Source organism: Suricata suricatta, chromosome 8 (genome assembly GCF_006229205.1).
Source record: "Suricata suricatta isolate VVHF042 chromosome 8, meerkat_22Aug2017_6uvM2_HiC, whole genome shotgun sequence".
Lineage (NCBI taxonomy): Eukaryota > Metazoa > Chordata > Mammalia > Carnivora > Herpestidae > Suricata > Suricata suricatta.
Genome location: NC_043707.1, coordinates 126,255,731 through 126,277,750, shown reverse-complemented (window position 1 = coordinate 126,277,750; position 22,020 = coordinate 126,255,731). Strand labels below are relative to the sequence as shown.

The window sequence follows — 22,020 nt, the reverse complement described above, 5'->3', positions numbered from 1 at the left end:
GCAGGAGGAGAGGCACAGTGCCAAGGAGGTGAAAGTCTCCAAGGATGCTCAGGACCTCACTCCACGGGGGAGGACAACTCCAGAGCATTCCAGAAGGGTGGAAGAAGCAAGCAGGAGGAAATCAATGCCCATATCCCCCCTGTGCTACAGAGGAAGGCTTCCAGCTCAGCACAGCTGGAGGCTTTGCAGGGGGCAAGGCAGACAGGCCAGTGAGGCTGCAGAGAAGTCAGGGGCTACATCAGTTCACAGAACAGGGAAGAGCTTGGACTTCACCCAAGAAGCAAAAATAATAATAATAATCGGATTTGCACTTTAGAAAGATCCTCTAATTATGCTTTCCCACCAAAGTGGCTTATAAGAATCACCTGAAGATTCCACAAGTTTTGCTTTTTCAATAAATGCCATTCTTATACAGCTCCTCCTGCTTTTTTTTAAAATTTTTAAAATGTTTTTTATTTATTTTTGATACAGAGAGAGACAGAGCATGAGAAGAGGGTCAGAGAGAGAAGGAGTCAGAGAACCGGAAGCAGGCTCCAGGCTCTGAGCTAGCTGTCAGCACAGAGCCGGATGCGGGGCTCGAACCCACAAACGTGAGATCTGACCTAAGCCAAAGTCAGAGGCTTAACTGACTGAGCCACCCAGGTGCCCCTCCTCCTGCTTCTTAATGAGACAAGTTTTAAGCCGCTAAGGTTTGTTTGTTTTTAAATGGGAGATATTTTTAAGTATAAACCCTGGGTCTTCTCGTAGGGGGGGCTGGGGTACACACTTGGTTCTCTATATTATATGCCTGAATCTAACATTACACTAAAATGGAATTTAAATTAAAACTTAAGAAAAAGAAAAGAAAAACAGGCGCCAGGCTGGTCACTGAATTAATAGCATCTGACTCTTGATCTTGCTGTCGTGAGGTCGAGCCCCACTTTGAACAGAAATTACTATAAATAAATAATAACCTGCTGGGAGAAAAAAAAGTCAACCTAAAATTAAAAAACAAAAAAACAAACTATAGATACTGGGTGATAATGATGTGGGAACAGAGACTCAACAGATGGAAGGAACCCCCCTGTGAGGGCTCCTGATAGTGGGGGCTACGCATATGTGGGTGCAGAGGCACACGGGAAATTTCTATACTTCTCAAATTTGCTGTGACCCTAAAGCTGCTCTATAAAATAAAGACTACGGGGCACCTGACTGGCTCAGTGGGCAGAGCAGGGGTCTTGAGTTCAAGCCCCACATTGGGCATGGAGCCTATTTAAAAAAAAAACTAGGGGCGCCTGGGTGGCTCAGTTGGTTAAGTCTCCGACTTTGGCTCAGGTCAGATCTCACGTTCATGGGTTCGAGCCCCGCGTTGGGCTCTGTGCTAACAGCTAGCTCAGAACCTGGAGCCTGTTTCCGGTTCTGTGTCTCCTTCTCTCTCTGCGCCTCCCCCTCTCATGTTCTGTCTCTCTCTGTATCAAAAATAAATAAAACATTAAAAAAAAAAAAACTAAATCGGAGGCCCCAAATACAAAATCTAAAAATGAAATCTGTTGAGAAAGTCTAAATGAACAGGACATTTCAATGTATATAATTTCACCTCAACTACTTAAAGCTTTTGACTTCTCAAAGACAAAATCTACTAGGAAACTTTTAGTTACTGACATAGAAAGGTCTACAGGCATAAAGCAGTGTATGTGAACAGGGCGCCTGGGTGGCTCGGCTGGTTCAGCACTGGACTCTCGATTTCAGCTCAGGGCACAATCTCAGTTTATGATTTCGAGCCCCACCTCAGGCTCTGACACAGCAGAGCCTGCTTGGAATTCAGTCTCTCTCAAAATAAACAAACAATTAAAAAAAAAAGCATGCATGTAGTAGGCAACATTGTGTCAGAAAGGTGTGGAATAAGAAAATGTGTCTGCAGAAAGTAATACAAGTTGTGCCTTGGGGCGGCCAGGGTGACTCCATCAGTTAAAAGTCAGATGCTTGATTTTGCCTCAGGTCAGGATCTCACGCGGAGCACGGAGCCTGCTTGAGATTCTCCCTCTTTCTCGCCCCCCAGCCCGGCCCCCACCTTGTACGCACAGGCATCAACCCGAGGTTCATGGAGGGCTCCTGTATCACAGCCCTGTGTGGCGCTAACAGCCTGCTTGAATTCTCTCAGCCCCTCCCCTGCTCCACCTCACAGGCTCTCTCAAATTAAATTTTTTAAAATAAAGAATAGAAAAGGGGCACCTGGAGGCTCAGTAGGTTAAGCATCTGACTTCCGCTCAGGTCATGATCCCACAGCTCGTGGGTTCAAGCCCCACGTTGGGCTCTGTGCTGACAGCTCAGAGCCCAGAGCATGTTTCAAATTCTGTGTCTCCCCTCTCTGCCCCTTCCCACCTGGCGCTCACTCGCTCAATCTCTCACTTTCTCCCATAAACAAGTAATAAATATTAAAAAAAAAACTTTTTAAATAAAAAATAAAGGTTGTTTTTGCAGAGGATGTGGGAGATGGGAGCAGAGGAGGCAATACACATTCTCAATGCATATACTTTCTAAAAATAACTTCCTGTATGTGTGTATATATACACACATAAATAAAAACAAAAATCATACCTATTTAAAATATATAACTATCAACTATTCACCCTTAACTATTTAAATTTTTATTGAAAAGGAAACTTGTTTACTTAAGTTACTAAAGCACCTCTTTTCCTGAAGAAGAGGATTTGTAAGGAGAAACAAGATACTCTGAACTCTACATTCTATTCATTGAAAATTTTAGTATTTTTCTTCATGGCTTCATTATATCAAAGTCTCAGGTGTTTGATATGCAAAATACAATCTGAAATAAGAACAAAACAGCCATAAACAGGTCCCTTAACATGTATGCCCCCTTCCCTTCCCCCAGGATTTCTGTATCAAGAAAAGTTTCACAAAAAAGTATGAGAAACGGCTGACAAAGTCAATAAAATTAAACACCAAACTTAAAGCCATCCTAAAGTGTTGGCAAACCTTTAGTTTAATGGATATTTTAAAAAATGTTAAGTATATATTTTTAAGCTTAAGAATCCAATCAACCTTTGAGACTCTGCCACCTAGCTAAAGTAATATTTTCCTTTTTCCAAACCCCAAAAGTTATGCCCCATTAAATCTGGATTCAAAAACTGCAGCTCATTAAAATGATCAATATACCCAACACTCTTGTAATTAGCACATTAAATCACTTGGCCTGAAATTCAAACTTCTATTAGAGAAAGAGATTAGCTAAGCAAAAAGGATTTAAAAAAGGGAACCTACTGGGAAATACTGTGAATCTACTTTCTAATAGGATATCCACCAAATTGGTATTAAAGGAAAAATGTTGGGAGGTAGGAGGGAGGTGCTAACTGGCAACTCAAAAGTTTTCCCCGGTGTGGACAGGCTTTTTTTTTTAATTTTTAATGTTTTTTACTTATTTTTGAGAGACAGAGAGAGACAGTGCGAGCAAGGGAGGGGCAGAGAAAAAGAGAGACACAGAATCCGAAGCAGGCTCCAGGCTCTGAGCTAGCTGTCAGCACAGAGCCCAATGCGGGACTCAAACCCATGGTCTGTGAGATCATGACCTGAGAAGCTGGCCACTTAACCGACTGAGCCACCCAGGCTCCCCTGGACAGGCTTATTTAATCAGTAAAACTTCGCACTTTTTTCTTTTTCCCCTCCTACAGTGGGACTCAGCTCTCCAAGGAGGAGGATTTGAAACATTTCTCAAGCTTTATACAATTTGGGAAATAATGGATTCATGCTTGAAAAAAAAACCTTCCAACTTCACTGATAATCAAAAGATACCACCATTCACTTATAAAATTGGCAAAAAATTTTTACCTTTCATATTCAGTGATGTCAAGGATACAGACAGGGATTTCCTGTACTGTATGGACAGTGGGGGCAAATCTTGCATTAATAATGTATATCAAAAGCCTTAAGAATGAATGCTCAGGGGCGCCTGGGTGGCTCAGACGGTTTAGCGTCCACTTCTGCTCAGGTCATGATCTCACAGTTCGTGGGTTCGAGCCCCATGTCAGGCTCTGTGCTGACAGCTCAGAGCATGGAGCCTGCTTCAGATTCTGTGTCTCCTTCTCTGCCCCCTCCCCCACTCGTGCTCTGTTTCTATCTCAATAATAAATAAAAAATTTTTTAAAAGAATGAATGTTCATATAATATTTATAATTTTTTTCTAAGAAAATAACCAAAAAGGTAGATAATATTTATTTACAAGGATGCTCAGAAAGAGCTTAAGAGAAGAAGGGGAATGGGGGGGGGAGGGGGAGAAAAAGGCAGACAGGCAGATAAATGCCCAATAGGAAAATAATTCAATACTTTGGGGCACGTAAAATGATGTAGTAGTAGTAAGAAATTAGTACTTTTATAAACTCTATAATGTCCTGGAGACACATTCTTAACACTAACTTATAAAGTACCTTTTCAGAATGCACATACAACAATAACAACAACATGAAGATACTGTTTTTAGAAGGAATTATATGAAAATATTACAGCCTGTTCTCTGAGGAGTGGCTTTTATTTTTGATGACATCATCAAGTCAGCAGTGAGCTCAGACTCTTTAGAAGCCTAATGTCACTACATTCCACTTTAGCTCATTGGTACTCAAATTGGAGTGCACTTTGGTGAATATATAATAAACAGCCACAAGAAAAGCACTTGTGCCATCCTGGAATTTAAATTTCAATTAGTTTTATTCAACAAGGTTAAGAGAGTTTTAATATTACACAGGAAACAAAAGAATTTTAGATCAAATAGGAGAGTTTTCTTTTATTCATTACGTTGTAAGACTGTCCCAAATATAAGAATAACCTTTTCTTGGAGTGTCTGGGTGGCCCAGTCGCTTAAGCGTCTGGCTTCGACTCAGGTCATGATCTCACGGTTCACGGGTTCGAGCCCCGTGGAGCCCGCTTTGGATTCCGTATCTTTCTCTGTCTCTACCCCTCCCCTGTTCATGCGCTGTCTCTGTCTCTCAAAAGTAAATAAAATGTAAAAAAGTTTTTTAAAATAACTTTTTCCTGATACTTAGATCATTACCTTGGAAGCCAAGAGAAAGACATGAGGTACAGAGGATTTGTAAAAGAAAGCCCCATTTGGTTAATTTTTATTTTTCCTTGTATGTATGTCCTCTCTCTAAACCCTTTTTCTATCATCAAAAATATTTACCACTAGCAGTCACTCAATCCTTTTTCACATTGCTAAGGTCACAAAAACAGGAAACCCTTCAATTCTTCCAGACTCTTACCTCCCACATCACAAGAATAAGTTACCAAGGCCATGTGGACCCAGATCTCATCGTGAAAGAACACAACAGAGCTTGTAGAGGACTGTAAGGATAGTATCTTTAAGGACCTGGGGGAAGGGAAAGAGTTCTTAAACAGGATACACACAAAGAGTAATGCCATAAAGAAAAACACTGACAAATTGGGACTACATCGACATTAGTACTTCTGTTCATCAAAAATGCTACTGACAGTAAAAGGAAGAAGCACCGTGGTGGGTCAGTCAGTAGAGCGTGTGACTCTTGATCTCAGGGTTGTAAGTTCAAGCCCCAAGTTGGGTACAGAGATTACTTTAAAAATAAATAAATAAATAAAAGTAGGGGCACTTGGGTGGGTCAGTTGATGGAGCACCCAATGTCAGCTCAAGTCATATCTCAGGGCTTTTGGGTTCAAGCCCCACGTTGGGCTTTGCACTGTCAAAGGCAAGGAGCCTGCTCTGGATTCTGTCTCCGTTTTTCTCTGCTCCTACCCAGCTCATGCTTGCTCATTCTCAAAAATAAACATTAAAAAAAAATAAATTTTTTTTAAAAGAGTAAAAAGGCAAGAGTAGAAGATTTTTGCTACACATTCAATAAGCTTTCTTTTAAAGTTCAAGTAATTTCTACACCCAACAAGGGATTCGAACTCTGGACGCTGAGATCAAGAGTCGCATGCTCCTCTGAGCCAGCCGGAACACCCCAAGGAAGCTTTATTTAATCCAAAATAAAGAACTACAAATCAACACAATAACCAAATAGGAAAATGGGGCCTGGGGTGCCTGGCTGGTTCGGTCAAAAGGGTACTTGACTCCATTTCCGAGTAGCAAATTTGAGCCCACGTTGAGGGTAAAGATTACTTAAAAATAAAATCTTTAGGGCACCTGAGTGACTCAGTTGGTCGCTCTCTCCCTCTCTCTGCCCCTCGCCAACTCTCTCCCTCTCACAAAATAAACTTTTTAAAAAAAATTTTTTAATGTTTATTCTTGAGAGAGAATGTGAGCAGGGGAAAGGCGAGAGAGAGGGAGACAGAATCCGAAGCAGGCTCCAGGCTCTGAGCTGTCAGCACAGAACCCAAGGCAGGCAGGGTCAAACTCACAAACCGTGAGATCATACCTGAGCTGAAGTCGGATGCTTAACCAACTGAGCCACCCAGGCGCCCCTAAAATAAATTAAAAAAATAAAATAAAATAAGGGTCCCTGCGGGTGGCTCAGTCAGTTAAGCATAAGACTTCAGCTCAGTCCATGATCTCATGGTTCACAAGTTAGAGTTCCATACCAGGTGAGCTCCAGCCCCACTTTGGGTGAGTTTGTGTCCCACTTCGGGTAAAACACAAGCCCCGCTTCTCTCTTTCTCCACCCCCTTGCTCACTTGCTCCCTCTCTCAATCAATCACTCGAAAAAATAAAACCACACTTCAATGCCATGACACATTCATTATAATGGCTAAAATTTAAATGATTACGGTGAGGATATATAGCAAATGATAAGTATCACTTATGAGAGTAGAATGTGGTATGATCGTTTTGGAAAACAGTCTGGCAACATCTACACTTGGCCAAAAGGCCAAGAAGCGACAGCATCATCTAATAAGCTAAATAAACTTTTATGCAAGACCTTTTATCAGTAATTATTCACACACACGTATATATATATACAGGCACCTGGGTGGCTCAGTGGATTGAGAACCTGGCTTCAAGCTCACTGCTGTCAGTGAGGAGCCCACTTTGAATCCTCTGCCCCCTCTTTCTGCACCTCCGATGCTCACGCTCTCTCAAAAAAAAAAAGTGTATATATGTATGTAAAAATATATGAAAAAGGTTTATGAATGGCACCAAAATATACATGCAAAAGTGTTCATTGCAGCTTTGTTCATAACAACCAAATACTGGAAAAACTTTAAATGACCATTAGCAGCAGAAAGGATAAAGTATATTGTAACAGAATATGTAAGGACACAGGTCTGAATCAAACTGACTCTGACCTTGGAGGCCTAGGTGTCAGTTTCTCAGAATCATTAGACAATAGAAGGGCACACATTGCCCAAGGCAGGAGGGACCACCCTTGTCACACCCAATCAGGAAAGGCCAGCTAATACCCTTAACATTTCTAAGGGAAGGCCTAGAAGGCTAGTCACGCCCTACGGGAGGGTCCTGGGCCCACTCTAATTGGTCAATACTCTAAATGTTGTGATTGGCTCCCACCAAAAGTAAGTTCTTGCCAATATTGATAGGCAATAATGATTGTACCCCTGTACCTGTGTCACAATTTCCTATAACTCCCCCTTCCCAAACCCATAAAGGTGCTACCCACCCCCCCCCTTTGTTCGGGGCATGGATCCATTGGGCAGGTAAAGTCTGTGAGCCTTAGTCTGTGAGTTTAGGCTGGCGGGGCCTAAGCTCATAATAAAGCCCTTTGCTTTTGTATGCGTGACTTGGTCTCCCTAGTACTCTGGTTTTTGGGCAGGATATTAAAAATCTGGGCATAACAAATGAAATACTGAGCAACATTAAAAATGAACACGCTACCTTCACCCACAATGTGGAAAAATCACACAATGCTGAACAAAAGAAGCCAGACACAAAAAGAGCTACAATGTATAATTAGTTATATACAAAGTTCAAAATAGGCCAAAATAAATCTGTGGTGTCCAAAAAAGGACAGTGACTGGTTCTTTTAAGGAGCAGGAAGAGGCTATTGACCAGTAAGAGGCAGTAAATGAAAGCCGGGCGTGTTCTGGAATGCTAGTTACACTTTAATGGTGGTAGATTCATAGGGAGGTTCCCTTTGTGATAGTTCATTCTGCGTAATTCTTATAATTTGTGTATTTTTCTGCATGTAGGAAAACAAATTTTAATTAAATAAGAACACACAATTTTTAAAAATTAAGGATTCACCTTATCAGGTTACTTTTTAATTGTTACCAAGTAATTGGAACCGTGATTATAAGAGATACACGGAGTCAAATCACTAGAAGAGAGCAGGGATGAGAAATAAACCGGAGTATACATAATAATTTGTCATATAATAAAGGTGGCCTTTTTAACTAGTGGAGGAAAAGACTTGATTACTCAACAAATGGTTTAAAAAATTGAGTAGCCATTTGGTAAAAAGTAAAATAAAGATGGATCCTAATCTCACTCCCTCAATCAAATTAAACTGAAATGGACAAAGACTGAATACACAAAATGAAACCATCAGTATTAAAAAACAAAACATGGGCGAATATTTCTACAATCTTGGAATTGGGAAATCCAGATGCCATAAAGATAAGCATTGATACATAGGACTAAATAAAAAGATCATGAGTTTTAACGAACCAAAAGGGAAACAAAACCCACAGTCAAAAGAAACAGAGGGCAAAATTATCTTCAGCAGAAATACCAATAAGCTCTCAAAAATCAGTAAGAAAACAATCAACAATCCAGAACACATACAACAGGAGATACAAATGGCCAGCCTATGTAACAAGATGCCCAATGCCAATAGCAAAAAAAAAAAAAAAAAAAAAAAAAAAAAAAAAAAAAAAAGGGGGGGGGGGGGCAGGATATGAAAATATGAGGCTACTGTTCACTCTAATGATGTTGCTGTTTGAAGTAAGAATGCCTGGGGTGGGAAATAGGGTGAATATAGAATGCAGTATTAAATAGTACCAACTTTTACCACCTATCAAAATTTTAAACGGTCATCATGCCCATCATGCCCTTTACCTCAGCAGTTTCTCAACTTGCAGCTTAAGTGAAAATGCTCACTCAACCCAGATACATATGGAGGGATGTTCACAGAAGCAGGGCCCATACGGCAGCAAAACCCGGAAACCCAAAGGTCCATCAGCAGGCAAATGGTTAATTCTAACACATCTACCTCTAAGCAATGAAATTATCACATAGCTATTAAAAAGAATAAGGGAGGGGCGCCTGGGCGTCTCAGTTGGTTAAGCATCCGACTTCGGCTCAGGTCATGATCTCACAGTCATGGGTTCCAGCCCCGCGTTGGGCTCTGTGCTGACAGCTCAGAGCCTGGAGCCTGCTTCAGATTCTGTGTCTCCCTCTCTGCCCCTCTCCCGCTTGCTCTCTGCTCTGTCTCTCAAAATAAAGACATAAAAAAATAAGAATAAGGTAAATTTTCTAGATGCACTAACACTAAAATGGAAAAAGGTACATTATCAAATAAAAACAACTGGCAGGAAGTATGCAGTGTGACATTCCTCCTTTTTCAATTTTTGATTTATTATTTTAGAAAGAGTAGGGCGAAGAGAGGAGGGGCAGAGCAAGGGAGAGACTCTTAAGCATGTTCCACACCCAACACCCAGCACAAAGGAGGAGGCAGGGCCAGATCACAAGACCCAGATCTTGACTTTATCTGACTGAAATCAAGCCTTGGAGGCTTAACCAACTGAGCCACCCAGGCGCTGCTCCCCTTTTTTTTCTAAAATAACAATCATGCTGATTGATTATATTCTGTCATACTGTAAAGACGCAGGTTTGAGACAACAGAAGGGCAACACATTGCCCAAGGCAAGAGGGACCACCCTAGTAATACCCTTAACATTCCTAAGGGCAGGCCTAGAAATAGAAGCTATAGGTAATCAGTTATTGCTTAAGGCTAGTTACACCCTACGTGAGGGTCCTGGGTCCACTCTGTGATTGGGTTAACACTCTAAATGTTGTAATTGGACAAATCTGTCAATAATTGGATTCCCGTAACTCCCCATTCCCAAACTCATAAAAGCCCTACCCTGTCTTTGTTCGGGGCTCTCAGCACGGATCCGCTGCACTGGTAAAGTCTGTGAGCCCGAGTTTAGGCCCCGGCGAGCCTAAACCCGTAACAAAGCCCTTTGCTTTTGCATGTGTGACTCGGTCTCCCTGGTGGTTTCTGGTTTTTGGGGACAATAAAGAAATCTTGGGTATTACAATACCTGTAAAATATATGGCACATGAGGGTGCCTGGGTGGCTCAATAGGGTAAGTGTCTTGATTTCGACTCAGGTCATGATCTCTCATCTCATTCTTCCTGAGTTCTAGCCCTACATCAGGCAGGGCTCCGGAGCCTACTTGAGATTCTCTCTCCCTTTCTCTGCCCTTCCCCACTCTCGTGGTCTTTCTCAAGATAAGCAAAAACTTTAAATCCCCAGTATTTATAGCAGCACTATCAATAGCCAAAGTATGGAAATATCCCAAATGTCCACTGACAGATAAAGAGATAAAGATGTGGTATATGTGGTGTGTGTGTACACACACACACACACACACACACACACACACACACGAGTATTACTCAGCAATCAAAAAGAATGGAATCTTGTCATTTCCAACTACCTGGATGGAACTAAAGGGTATTATGCTAGGTTAAATTAGAAAGACAAATACATGACTTCACTCATATATGGAATTTAATTAAGATACAAAACAGATGAACAAAGGGAAGGGAAGCAAAAATATAAAAACAGGCAGGGGGACAAAACATAAGAGACTCTGAAATACAGAGAACAAACAGAGGGTTGCTGGAGGGGCTGTGGGAGGAAGGGTGGGCTAAATACGCGAGGGACGTTAAGGAGGACACTTGGAGGGAGGAGCCCTGGGTGGTATACACAGGGGATGAATCACGGCAGTCTATTCCTGAAATCGTTGTTGCGCTATATGCTAACTAACGTGGATGTAAATTTTTAAAAATTAATTTAAAAAAGAAAAGAAAACTTTAAAAAATTTATAAAATACACATGAAGAACTCCACCTTATGGGCTTTATCCCAGAGCCCTCTAGAATACTACACCAAGCCCACATAGTCAGTACGAAAAACGTTTGTTGAATAAAAGAATGAACATTCACCCCAGCAAGGCACGGGACAGATAATAAGTATTTATCATATTTAAAAGACATGCAGAAAGATAAAAGAGGATATGCAGCCAACGGTAAAGGTGGGTAGCTATGAGCCTGAGGTTACGAAGGAGCTGAACTTTCACACAAAAATCCGGTAGGGACTGAGTGTTCTCGGAGTGTTCAAGGGCCAGACAGCAGAAAGATGCGCAATGAACACGAATGGACAAGAACGCAAACACCTACTTAAACCAACAACACACAGGGGCACCAGACTGCTTGGCTGGAGGAACATGCTACTTTCTCTTAGTTATGAGTTTGAGCCCCATGTTGGGTGTAGAAAAAAATAAAAAACCTTTGTGTTTGGACTAGGGCTCTATGAGAAGTCTCTGAAATGTTTTTGAAACCGGCAAGATTCTGACTTTCGAGAATACTTTAATTTTATAACAGTCAACAGTATTGTTTCTCCAAGGAGAACAGAGTAGACATTGTACTCCTATATACACAGCTACAAGTGCAAGTTCGTCTAGACTGAAAATTCCTATCAAACTTTTAACACACACACCCCAAATTAACACAGGAGATCTATCAGACCAAAAAGTGTGATTAACACTGTGCTGGTGATGGTGTGAGGAAACAAGACATTCTTACACAGGACTGTAAAGTGGGACCATCCTTCTGATGGGCAATTAGTAACATAAAACGGGAAATGAAAAAGGCACATCTCCCACCCAACCAATTTACTGCAAGGAACGTAACTATCACCCTCATTGTTACAAAACCTCTGCTCTTAAAAATTAAGACACAGTATTCTCTGGATTCTGTGGATGATTGCTTTCATCTGATTGTACTAAGCAGTTTCAGAAATGTAAATAAAATCTTGATTCATCTAGTCTTTGAGTAGACCTAAACACCGCTTCAGCTCTGGAATCTCCTATCATGTACGTAAAGTATTAAAAAAAAAAAAAAGTATATTGATGGGGCACCTGCGTGGCCCACTCTCCATTTTGGCTCAGGCTGGATCTCAGGGTTGTGAGCCCAACAAGGTGATTCTTCCTCTTACCCTGCCCTTCCCTGCTTGTTTTCTCTCAAGATAAACTAACATTTTAAAAAAGGATATTAATACCATTAGTTTAATCCTTTAATCTATTCTTGCTAAAAGAAGAAATGCTTAAACAAAAGGAGAAAATGGGGGCACCTGGGTGGCTCAGTCGGTTAAATGTTGTACTCTTGATTTCGGCTCAGGTCTTGGTCTTGGCAGTTTGTGGGTTCGAGCCCCATGTCAGGCCTTGCGCTGAAGTGCGGAGCCTACCAGGGATTTTCTCTCCCTTTCTCCACCCCTCCCCAGCTCATGTTCTCTCTCTCAAAATAAATAAACTTTAAAAAAAACAGGAGGGGAGAAATTGAGTGAAAAGAAATTTGACATTTATATCAAAATTGCTTGGACCTCAGATTACATATGCTCTCAAAAGCACAAGCAGAAAGGAAGAAAGGAAGGAAGATCTGGACAGCATCTAAATTGCTTTTGCACTATAAATAATGCCATCAAACATGTGAAAAAACAGAAATGAGAGAGAATTTTTGCAAATGTAAGGGGTGTGTATCCAATAAAGAACTCTCATAACTCAGTAATTAAAAAACAAACACATAACCCAATTTTAAAATGGGGAAAGGACTTGAACAGACATTTCTCCAAAGACACAGGAACGGCCAAGAAGTACAAGACAAGAGGCTCAGCCTTAGTCATCACGGAAATGTAAATCAAAACCATTTACACCCACTAGGACGGCTACAAGAAAATAATCTTCATCTAAACCAGGAGTATGTAAAATAGCACAGGCACTCTGGAAAGTAATTTATCAGTTTCTCAAAATGTTAAACAGAGTTTTATGACCCAGCAATTCCACTCCTACAGATACATCCAAGATAAAAGAATACCAACTGCACAAAAAACCCTATACAAACGTTCTTGGTAGTAGCCAAAAAGTAAAAACAACCCAAACGTCCGTCAACTGATGACCAGATTATATAAATGTGGTAGTACACACAAAAAATGGAATATTACTCGGCAACAAAAAAGAAAAATGGCCAACAAACGTTGGAAAAAGATGTTCATTAGTCATTATGAAAATGCAAACCAAAAGTATGAGACGCCACTTCAAACACACTAGGATGGCAAAGAAACAGAAAATATCAAGTGTTGGCACGGACGGAGAGAAAATGAAACCCCCCTTACATTCCTGGCGCGAACGTAAAACCAAATGGCACAGCAGCTGTAGGAAACTGTGGCGGTTCCTCAGTGAGTTAAAACATAATTACCATGACCCAGCAACTTCACTCCTAGGTATACACTCAAAAGAACTGAAAACATGTATTCTAACAAAAACTTGTACCCAAATATCATCGCAGCACTATTTATAACAGCCAAGAAGTGGATGCAACAAAAAGTCCTCAAGCGAACTACTGTGAGGTGCGGGGATGTGGTAACTACCTTGATTTTGGTAACCATTCCACCACGTTTCTCAATCATCACGTCGTAAACTTTAAACACAGGTTAATTCTATTTGTCAGTTATTCATCAATAAAGTTGGGGGGAACCTTTTAAGGTCATCAAGCAATGAATAAACAACAGGATATACCCAAACAAAGGAATATTACTCAGCCACCAAAAGGAACAACGTATTGATACATGCTACAACTTGGAAGACATTGGAAAACATGCTACCTGAAAGCTACACAAAAAAGGCCACATATTGTAGGATTCCTTTTATATGAAATATTTAGAAAAGAGACACCTATAAAAGAGAAAAGTTCAGTGGTTGCCAGGGGGTGGCAGGAACGAAGGGGGAAATGAAAAGTGACTGTTTACAGAGTCTCCTTTTAAGGTAACAGAAAGAGCTCTGGGAGCACCTGGCTGGCTCAGTAGGTAGAGCACGTAACTCTTAATCTCAGGGGTTTTGAGTTCAAGCCCCACATTGAGGGTAGAGCCTACTTGGAAAAAAAAATAGAAATTAAAAAAGGCAGGGGGGCAGGCGTGGAGCACCTGGGTGGCTCATTCAGTTAAGCCTCCCTCTGGTTTAGGAACTAGATAATGGTGATGGTTGTAAAACTTGTAAAGGTAGTCAATGCCACTTAACTGTATACTACTTTTTTTAATGTTTATTTATTTTTGAAAGACAGAAAGCACAAGTTCGGGGAGGGGTAGGAGGGAAGGGGCAGATAGAGAGGGAAACAGATTCCGAAGCAGGCTCTTGCTGATTGCAGAGAGCCCGATGCTGGGCTGGAAATCACAAACTTGCGAGATCCTGATGTGAGCCTAACGCTTAATCGACTGAGCTACCCAGGTGCCCCTGTATACTTTAAAAGAATACATTTTGTTGTCTTTTACACACATTTTAAAATGAAATACTGACACACACTACAATGTGTGACCCTTGAGAACATTACACTAAGTGAAAAGAGTCAGTCAGAACATTTTGCATAGTTTGTGGTTCTATTTACATGAAATGTCCAATATAGGCAAATTTAGAGACAGAAAAGTTGGTCCGTGGTTGTTTAGAGCATGGGTGATGGTGTACAGAGAGGACTGAGTTGCCAATCTAATGGCTAAAGGGCTATGGGTGGGGGTGGGTGCAAAATGTTCAAAAATCAGATTGTGGGGACTAATGAACAACCCTGTGAATATACAAACAAAAAACACTGGATAGTACATTTTAAATAGATGAATCATACAATATGCGAATTATATTTCAATGCTTTCAAAAAAACCTGCTTAGATATAAACCTTGCAATTGCAACTTAAATGTTTTTTAATGTTTATTTTTAAGAAAGAGTGAGTGAGCGGAGCACGATGGGGGAGGGGCAGGGAAATCAGCAAACAGAATCGGTCTTCCATCCAAGTACTAACCAGGCCCGACCCTGCTTAGCTTCCGAGATCAGACGAGATCGGACGTATTCAGGGTGGTATGGCAAACAGGATAGGAAGCAGGCTCCAGGTTTGGAGCTGTCAGCAGAGTCCGGTGTGGGGCTGGAACCCACGAGATAATGCTGTGAGCCCAAGTCGCACGCTTAACCGACTGAGCCATCCAGGCGCGCCGCAACTTAAAACTCTTAAAATATTCCCCTTATAAGGATCCCAAGCAACTTCTACTCCTTAACTTGCGTTAATATCAGAATTCTAACAGTAAAAGACTGTATTCTTCGTGGGCTTCTCTGAAATCTAATTATGTTGGGAAACTGAAGCTAATAAATTATATTATACACAGACTCTGTCATTCCAGTATTGTTGGAGTCAGACGTGCTCTTCTTGTAAGCCAGACGCCCAGAACTTGGAATTATTCGTTAGCTTCATGGAAGCTCCCTAACCTGAATCACTTCTCAATCTAGACCTAAATTCCAAAGTGAGACCTTGACTTCCATTCCTTCCGGGTCCGCCGCTTAAAAACTCCAGAAAGCCTTTACTAAATGCCTGCTGAAGTAAAGCTACTGAGCATGCCCGGTTTGGCCAACTCAATTCAACAACATTCCAGAACAGAAACTATAGTTCCCGCGTTAAAAGGTGGAAAAACAGAAGAGACAGGAACAATGCATAAGATTTAGAGCTAAAAGAAAAGGCAAGATTCAAGGGCTAGGCAGAAGTGAAGGACAGAACTTACACAGCTCAAACTTCGTACTCGGTAAAGTGGTGCAGTCGAAACGAAACCCAAAAAAGGGGGTAGAAAGGCTAAAACAGATTAACGAAAGAGGGTAGGTCAGCTGGGGGTGAAGGTACCGATGACGTAGGCTACCCATACGTTTTTCTAAATCAGCCCTATCCAAAAGTAATACTAAGATGACCAACCCTTAGTGTCAACAGTAATAAAAGATATACTGTGATGAAACTCACTTCCAAGAAGTTCCCTTTCTACAATGGAAAAAGCCGAGCCGTGCCCAAGATACAACAACCAACAACGTTTGCTAAGCTCTCATCTCCTGCCTTCAACCATTTCCACCGCCATCTTCTAGATAAGAACCCAGAACCCTTCCTAAAGGGCTTACAGCAGCATCACCTCCATGCAAAGCCCGGGAAGGCTGCGTTACCCAGGTCGCCCAGACGGCGTTAAGGAGGAAGACTCCACCTTTCTCCTCTCCGCGCCTGCTAAATGCACGCAGCTGGCTACTGTCCTCTTTCCCCCAATGTGACCCCCGGCCCGGTTTTCCAAAGTCCGAGCCGGAGGTGCAAGGCCCAGTGCACGGGCCTCACCTGCACACGCCGCGGATGCAGGGCTCCAGCCAGATGCGGTAGGCGGTCTCGATATGCTCCTGCGACACCTCCTCGGGCCGCACCGTCTCCGCCCAGCGCCAGGCCGCCTTCTCCAGCTGCAGCCGCGGGGCCATGGCCTTGGCCCGAAGAGCGCCTCCCAAGCCGAGCCGTCGCTGCTGCTGCCGCCGCTGCCGCCGCCCAAATGGGCTCCGCCACCTGCCAGCAATGGGGACCAGGCGATCCCTCAGCCAGCTGGCCAGTCAATCACCTGTGCGCGCCAGTGCCGCCGCGCCCGCCCGCCCGTCCGCGCCCGACCCGCACGACTGGCCGCAAAGCGCCGCCGCCGACACCCGACACCCCCTGCGCCCGCAGACGTTGGAGGTATACTTCCCCGCCGCGGTGGGCGCATGCGCGTTCCCAGCAGTCTTTGCGCCTCCCCGCGCCTCCAGCCCCACGGGTGGAGGAAGGGGAAGCACCCTGTTCGAGGTAATGTTGCCACGTCCTCACCGTCGCTGCTGGGGAAGCAGCGTCTGAGCACCTGTCCAGGGTAGCTTCCTGCGACCCACTACCCTAACAAGCTGGCGCCTCGAGGGAAAAGTCTCCCTATTCTTGGTCTCTGGCACTTCCCTTTAACCTTGACAGAGTCACGCGAGAAGGTGCTCAACACACATCATAGGGCTGCTGGACTGCGGGGTAGGACCTGAAACCGGGTCACCAAAAAAACGACGGTCGGCTCTCTAGTGGATGATTAAACTTGAGCCTGGACCGGTTTCGACTCGTTTCCCGAGCCCTCCTGACGTCACGGGACGTTCTGGGCCTTTCCTGAAGCAGAACTGGACTACGTGTCCCGGCGTGCATTGCATTCTGACATTCACGAGGTGCGAGGCATGCTGGGATTTGTAGTCCTCGAGGTGGAAGGGGCTACAGCTAAGGGTTCCCGGGTGGGGTTTCTCTGACTAGGAGGGTCTTCCGGCAGCTGGCTGACACTCCTGACTGCTGTTCTCTTTTAGACGACTTCTTAGTCCTTTCCTGAGGCTCTCTCTAGTTCCTTAGTTTAAAAATATTTCCTTTTTACGAGTCCTGCCCCAGGATCTAAAGAGTAGCCTTATCAAAATGTTCTGCAAACTGTAAAGGGCACTGCTGGAGGCAAGGTTTTGCGGACTTTACATTTGAATGAGAGCCCTCCAGGGGTCTAAGTACTAATTTCTGACTCGGCAGTTTTCCAGCTGGGTAACCTTGGACTTGATGCTTAAAATGTGGTAGTCATTACACAAACATTTGCTTAAAGCAGGAGGAAGATAAGACTTGGTCCCTGCCCGGGTTTTGGGAGGGGGTGGGTGAGGGGAGAGCGGTAGAAACACAAAGATCCCCTTCCCATCCTTGGAAGGTTTGCATTCCTTGGGAAGAGGCTTACTAGAAGAGGCAATTCTTAAACACATCTTAAAAGATGAGTCGAATTTAGCCAAGATAGAAAAAAGGTACCATTACAGACAAAGGGAGCCATAAGGAGCAAAGGCAGAGAAAGAGAGAAACTTCTAGGAGTGAGAACACAAAGTCTGAAACGGGGAGAAGTTAGAGGTAAGCCTTGAGAGGCAGGCCAAGGCTTTGCCTTTATCCCAGAGAACGCTTGAAAGGTTTAGAGCTGGTGAGGGGTACTGTGGAGATTTGCATTTAGTATATCCTTCTCAGTGTGAGTCAAGGTCAAAGGTAGAGAAACCTCTTAGAAGACTACCGAAGTAACACAGGCCGTAGATAATGAAGGCCTAAACTGGGGAAATGTGATTGTAACAGGGGTGGGGTATATAAGCACAGCCCTGGGGCTCCCAAACAGACCAGGTTTGGCCACTTGCCACTGACCAGATCCAAAGGCAGAGCATGGGTGGTAGTAGCGGTAGTGAAGCAAGAAAGGAGTGTATTTCCATGAAGCCGACACAGGGAAGACCAAAGGCTAGTATCTCAAAGACTGTCTCTAAAGAGCTGAAAATACGTTTACGTTTATGTAAGGAAAATGTTGGGTACTAGCAGGTAAGCAGTGAAGGTCAGGTCCGTCTTCCTCAGTCATTCCGGGTCTGGCTGGCTCAGTGCAGTGCTTGTTGCCTCAGGGGGTAGTTTTGACTCCCATCAAGGGATGCTGTGCCTACAGGGTCTTTTGCCAGAATTAGGAGATAAGCTGGAAAGAACTGAATCACTTAGAAAGTACAAAATGAGGTCAAAATGGAGGTTGTCCTATTTCATAACAGATAACCGCATGAGAAGACAAATTTGAAAGATACTTAGGATGTGGAATTGCTACAACTTGATGTTGGCCTAACCAACATCTACTGACCTTTCTGTTATTTGACCTTCAAGTCTGGGTCATAGCCCTTTCCTTGGTGCTTACAGCTCCCTGGGCCATCCATTGTCTCACTTAGCATATGATGAAATTGTATTATTCACCAGGCTGTCACTGCTACATGCCCGTTTTCTAACTTGGGTAATTAAGAGTTTCTACCAAGTGAGATAGGAACTACAGAAGGAGTAGGTTTAGAAGGCAGATGATGATTTCAATTTTTAATAAGCAATAGATCCTTGAACTATGTGCTGTACCTTGACCCCCCAGTAGCATGGAAATTCTGGATATAATTCTTGACTCCCCAAAAACATAACTACTGATAGCTTGCTATTGACCAGAAGCTTTATCGATAAGTCCATTAACACATTTAATATGTTTTATGTATTATAGACTGTATTCTTAAAGCAAGCTAGAGAAAAGAAAATGTTACTAAGAAAATCATAGGGGCACCTGGGTGGCTCAATCAGTTGAGCTTCCGACTTCGGCTCAGTCATGATCTCACAGTTCGTGAGTTTGAGCCCCATGTCGGGATCTGTGCTGACAGCTCAGCCTGGAGCCTGCTTCAGATTATGTCTCTCCCATTCTCTCTGCCCCTACCCCCCCAAACAAATACACATTAGAAAAAAAATGTTTAATACATATATTTAAAAAAATAACCGAGGGTGCTGAACACTAACAAATCAGCGCTGAAAAACAGCCTGTTCTCTGAGGAGGGGAGGGCAGGCAGAGAGCACAGGCTGTCACTTCATTGGAGGGCGTAAACCTGGGGGGTTGGAGGCTCCCTTCAGAGGGGAATCCAAGCAGGCCAGGGGGTGGGGGTGGGGGGCGGGGGTGGTGGCAGGACAGCCTCCCTGGAGGGGCTGAGACCTGGGGCCTGGCAAGAGTCACTTAACTGAAGAGCAGGGACACGAAGGGGTGGGTGAGTGGGGGGCGGCTCAGGTCCCAATGGGAAGGTGAGTCTGATTCACCCACCTACCCCCAGGGTTAGCAGAGCACCTCCTGGGCCACGAATACCAGCTCTGCCACTGGTTGTTGAATGAACAGTCCAAAGGCTTGGGAGGGAGGGTGCCTAAAAGGTGTTACTCTGAGGGCCTGGAGCCAACCAGCCTCTCTTGGAAAGCGGGGTGGGGGAGGGGCAGAGATGGGGAGGAAAGAAGGGTGGGATGCGGGTGGGAATGGGTGGGGAGAAGTGTGGGATGGGGTGGGGGCGGGATAGGAAAAAAAAAAACACCTCGAGAAGCCCTCCCAGAGGAAGGGGCTGGAGGGTTCTAGGGAAATTCGGGATCTGGCCAGTTTTGACAGGCATTGTGTCCTGCTACCAGCTTCCAGTCTTGTCTTTAGGGCGGTAAAAGACCAGGGCAAGTTTGCTGAAGAGAGGGAAAAGGTGACTTTAAAATCCAGGTTTGCTGAAGCACCGGTGCAGCCCTTTTGATTTTTATTGGCTTTTTTAAGTGGTTTTGGGTGTATAAGGGATGTACGTGTCAGGACAGCAGACACGAATCTGAACCTTGCAGGATATATTGTCCTACACCATTAAATTTTCACTCTGTGCACATTCTACGCACATTTGTCAGCATTCAAATGTGCTGTGATTTCTCCCAGAGTTTAACAAGCTCTCTTGACTCCCACATCCACCGCAAGCTACTGTCCCATTTCTCTGCTCCCCTTTATAACAAAACTGAAGAGCTGTCTATATTTTTCTCCAGTTCTCTCTTCCTATCCCCATTAAATTCATTCCAAATCAAGTTCTTGAGGTGCCTGGGTGGCTCAGTTGGTTGGGCGTCCAGCTTTGGCTCAGGTCATGATCTCACAATTTGTGAGTGGGAGCCCCGCATCGGGCTCTGTGCTGACAGCTGAGAGCCTGGAGCCTGTTTCCGATTCTGTGTCTCCCTCTCTCTCTGCCCCTCCCCTGCTTGTACTATCTCTCTGTCTCTCAAAAATAAAAAACATTTTTTTCAAATCAAGCTCTTGTCTCTACACCCCCAAACCACTCATATGAAGATCTCCCTGAAATCCAGTGGTAAGCTCACACTTGATTTTCTTGACCAAAACATCTGAACCATTATTCAGACTCTCCCTGAGAGATTATTCAATCTCAACGTTGCAGGACACCACTTTCTCCAGCTTTTCCCATGATTCACTGGCCATTCTTTTTCAGTGCCCTTTGCTGGTTTGCTCCTCTCTGACTTGTAAGTGTGAGTGGCCTGAGGTTGTCCCTGGTCCTTTCCTCTAATACATTTGCTCCCTGGATGATCTGACCTCCTCCTGTGGCTCTAAATACCAGCTGTGTGTGGATGACAGCCAAATTCACATCTCCAGACTTGACCTCGCTCCTATGATGCCCGGTTTGTATGTCCTTGCTTACTTGGCATCGCCAGTGTGTGATACACTTCACAGTGTAACCAAAACCTATCCTTATTCTACTTCCACTTGTCCCTAGATATCCTTCTAAATTTTTGCCATCTCAACAGATGGCAACTCTATCCTTTCAGAAACTTCAGAAGCAGGTTTAACATATTCTTCTATTCTTCTCTTCCATCCCCATCCTGTCCCTTTACAGTTCCTGTCAGCCCAGGTGCCTGGGTGGCTCAGTGGGTTAAGGGGCTGACTCTTGATCTCGGCTCAGGTCATGATATGGTTTGTGCGTTTGAGCCCCGCATCCAGCTCTGTGCTGATAGTGCAGAAACTGCTTGGGATTCTCTCTCTCTCTGTCTCTGTCTCCCTCTCTCTCTCTCTGTACCTCCCTGCTCATGGGTGTGCAATCTCTCTCTCAAAATAAATAAACAAAAACTTAAAAAAAAAACAGCTAATAAATCCTGTCAACTGTGCCTTCAAAATATGCACAGAAGACATGCACTCTACAGTTAAGTTACCACCTGATCCCACCTGGATTATCGAAAAAGCTTGCTAAGTGTCACGCTTGCCTCTTTATACTCTGCCTGTAAACCAGATGGACATTCCTTGGCTTAAAAACTTCCTGTCTCCCTCCTTCCTGTCTCCTGTCTTCCTCCAAAGGCCCTCTCATCTACACCTTACTGCCTAGACTTCATTTCCTACCACTCTCCCTTCCCCGCAACTTTGTTCCAGCAAGATGGGCTTCTTACTCCCTGTGCACAGCTACCCACGCTGACTTCTGCCTCAGGACCTTTGCATTTGCTGTTTCCTTTGCCTGGACCACTCTTCTGCCAGCCACATCATGCAGTTTTGCTCCTTCACCTAGTTTTGGGAACAAGGAAAGCACCCTACAAAGAAGGTCCGAAAGGAAAAATAATTGTTAGATATAAGGAGAATCAGAAGAACTGGGTACCTGAGAAGCTAAAGGAGGAAAGTTTCAAGAAGATGGGAATAGTCAGCAGTGTTAAATGCCCAT

At 43.7% G+C, this 22,020-nt stretch overlaps 1 protein-coding gene across 1 annotated transcript in view; it reads right to left on the bottom strand.

Moving 5' to 3' along the window:
* Positions 1-16,661, bottom strand: part of USP48 (ubiquitin specific peptidase 48) — a 79,469-nt gene extending 62,808 nt beyond the window's left edge. Inside the window, exon 1 of the mRNA XM_029945883.1 lies at positions 16,319-16,661. Within this exon, the coding sequence (XP_029801743.1) occupies positions 16,319-16,452 (134 nt within the window). The 5' untranslated portion in view covers positions 16,453-16,661. The remainder of the gene's footprint in view (positions 1-16,318) is intronic.
* Between the last annotated feature and the right edge of the window lie 5,359 nt (positions 16,662-22,020).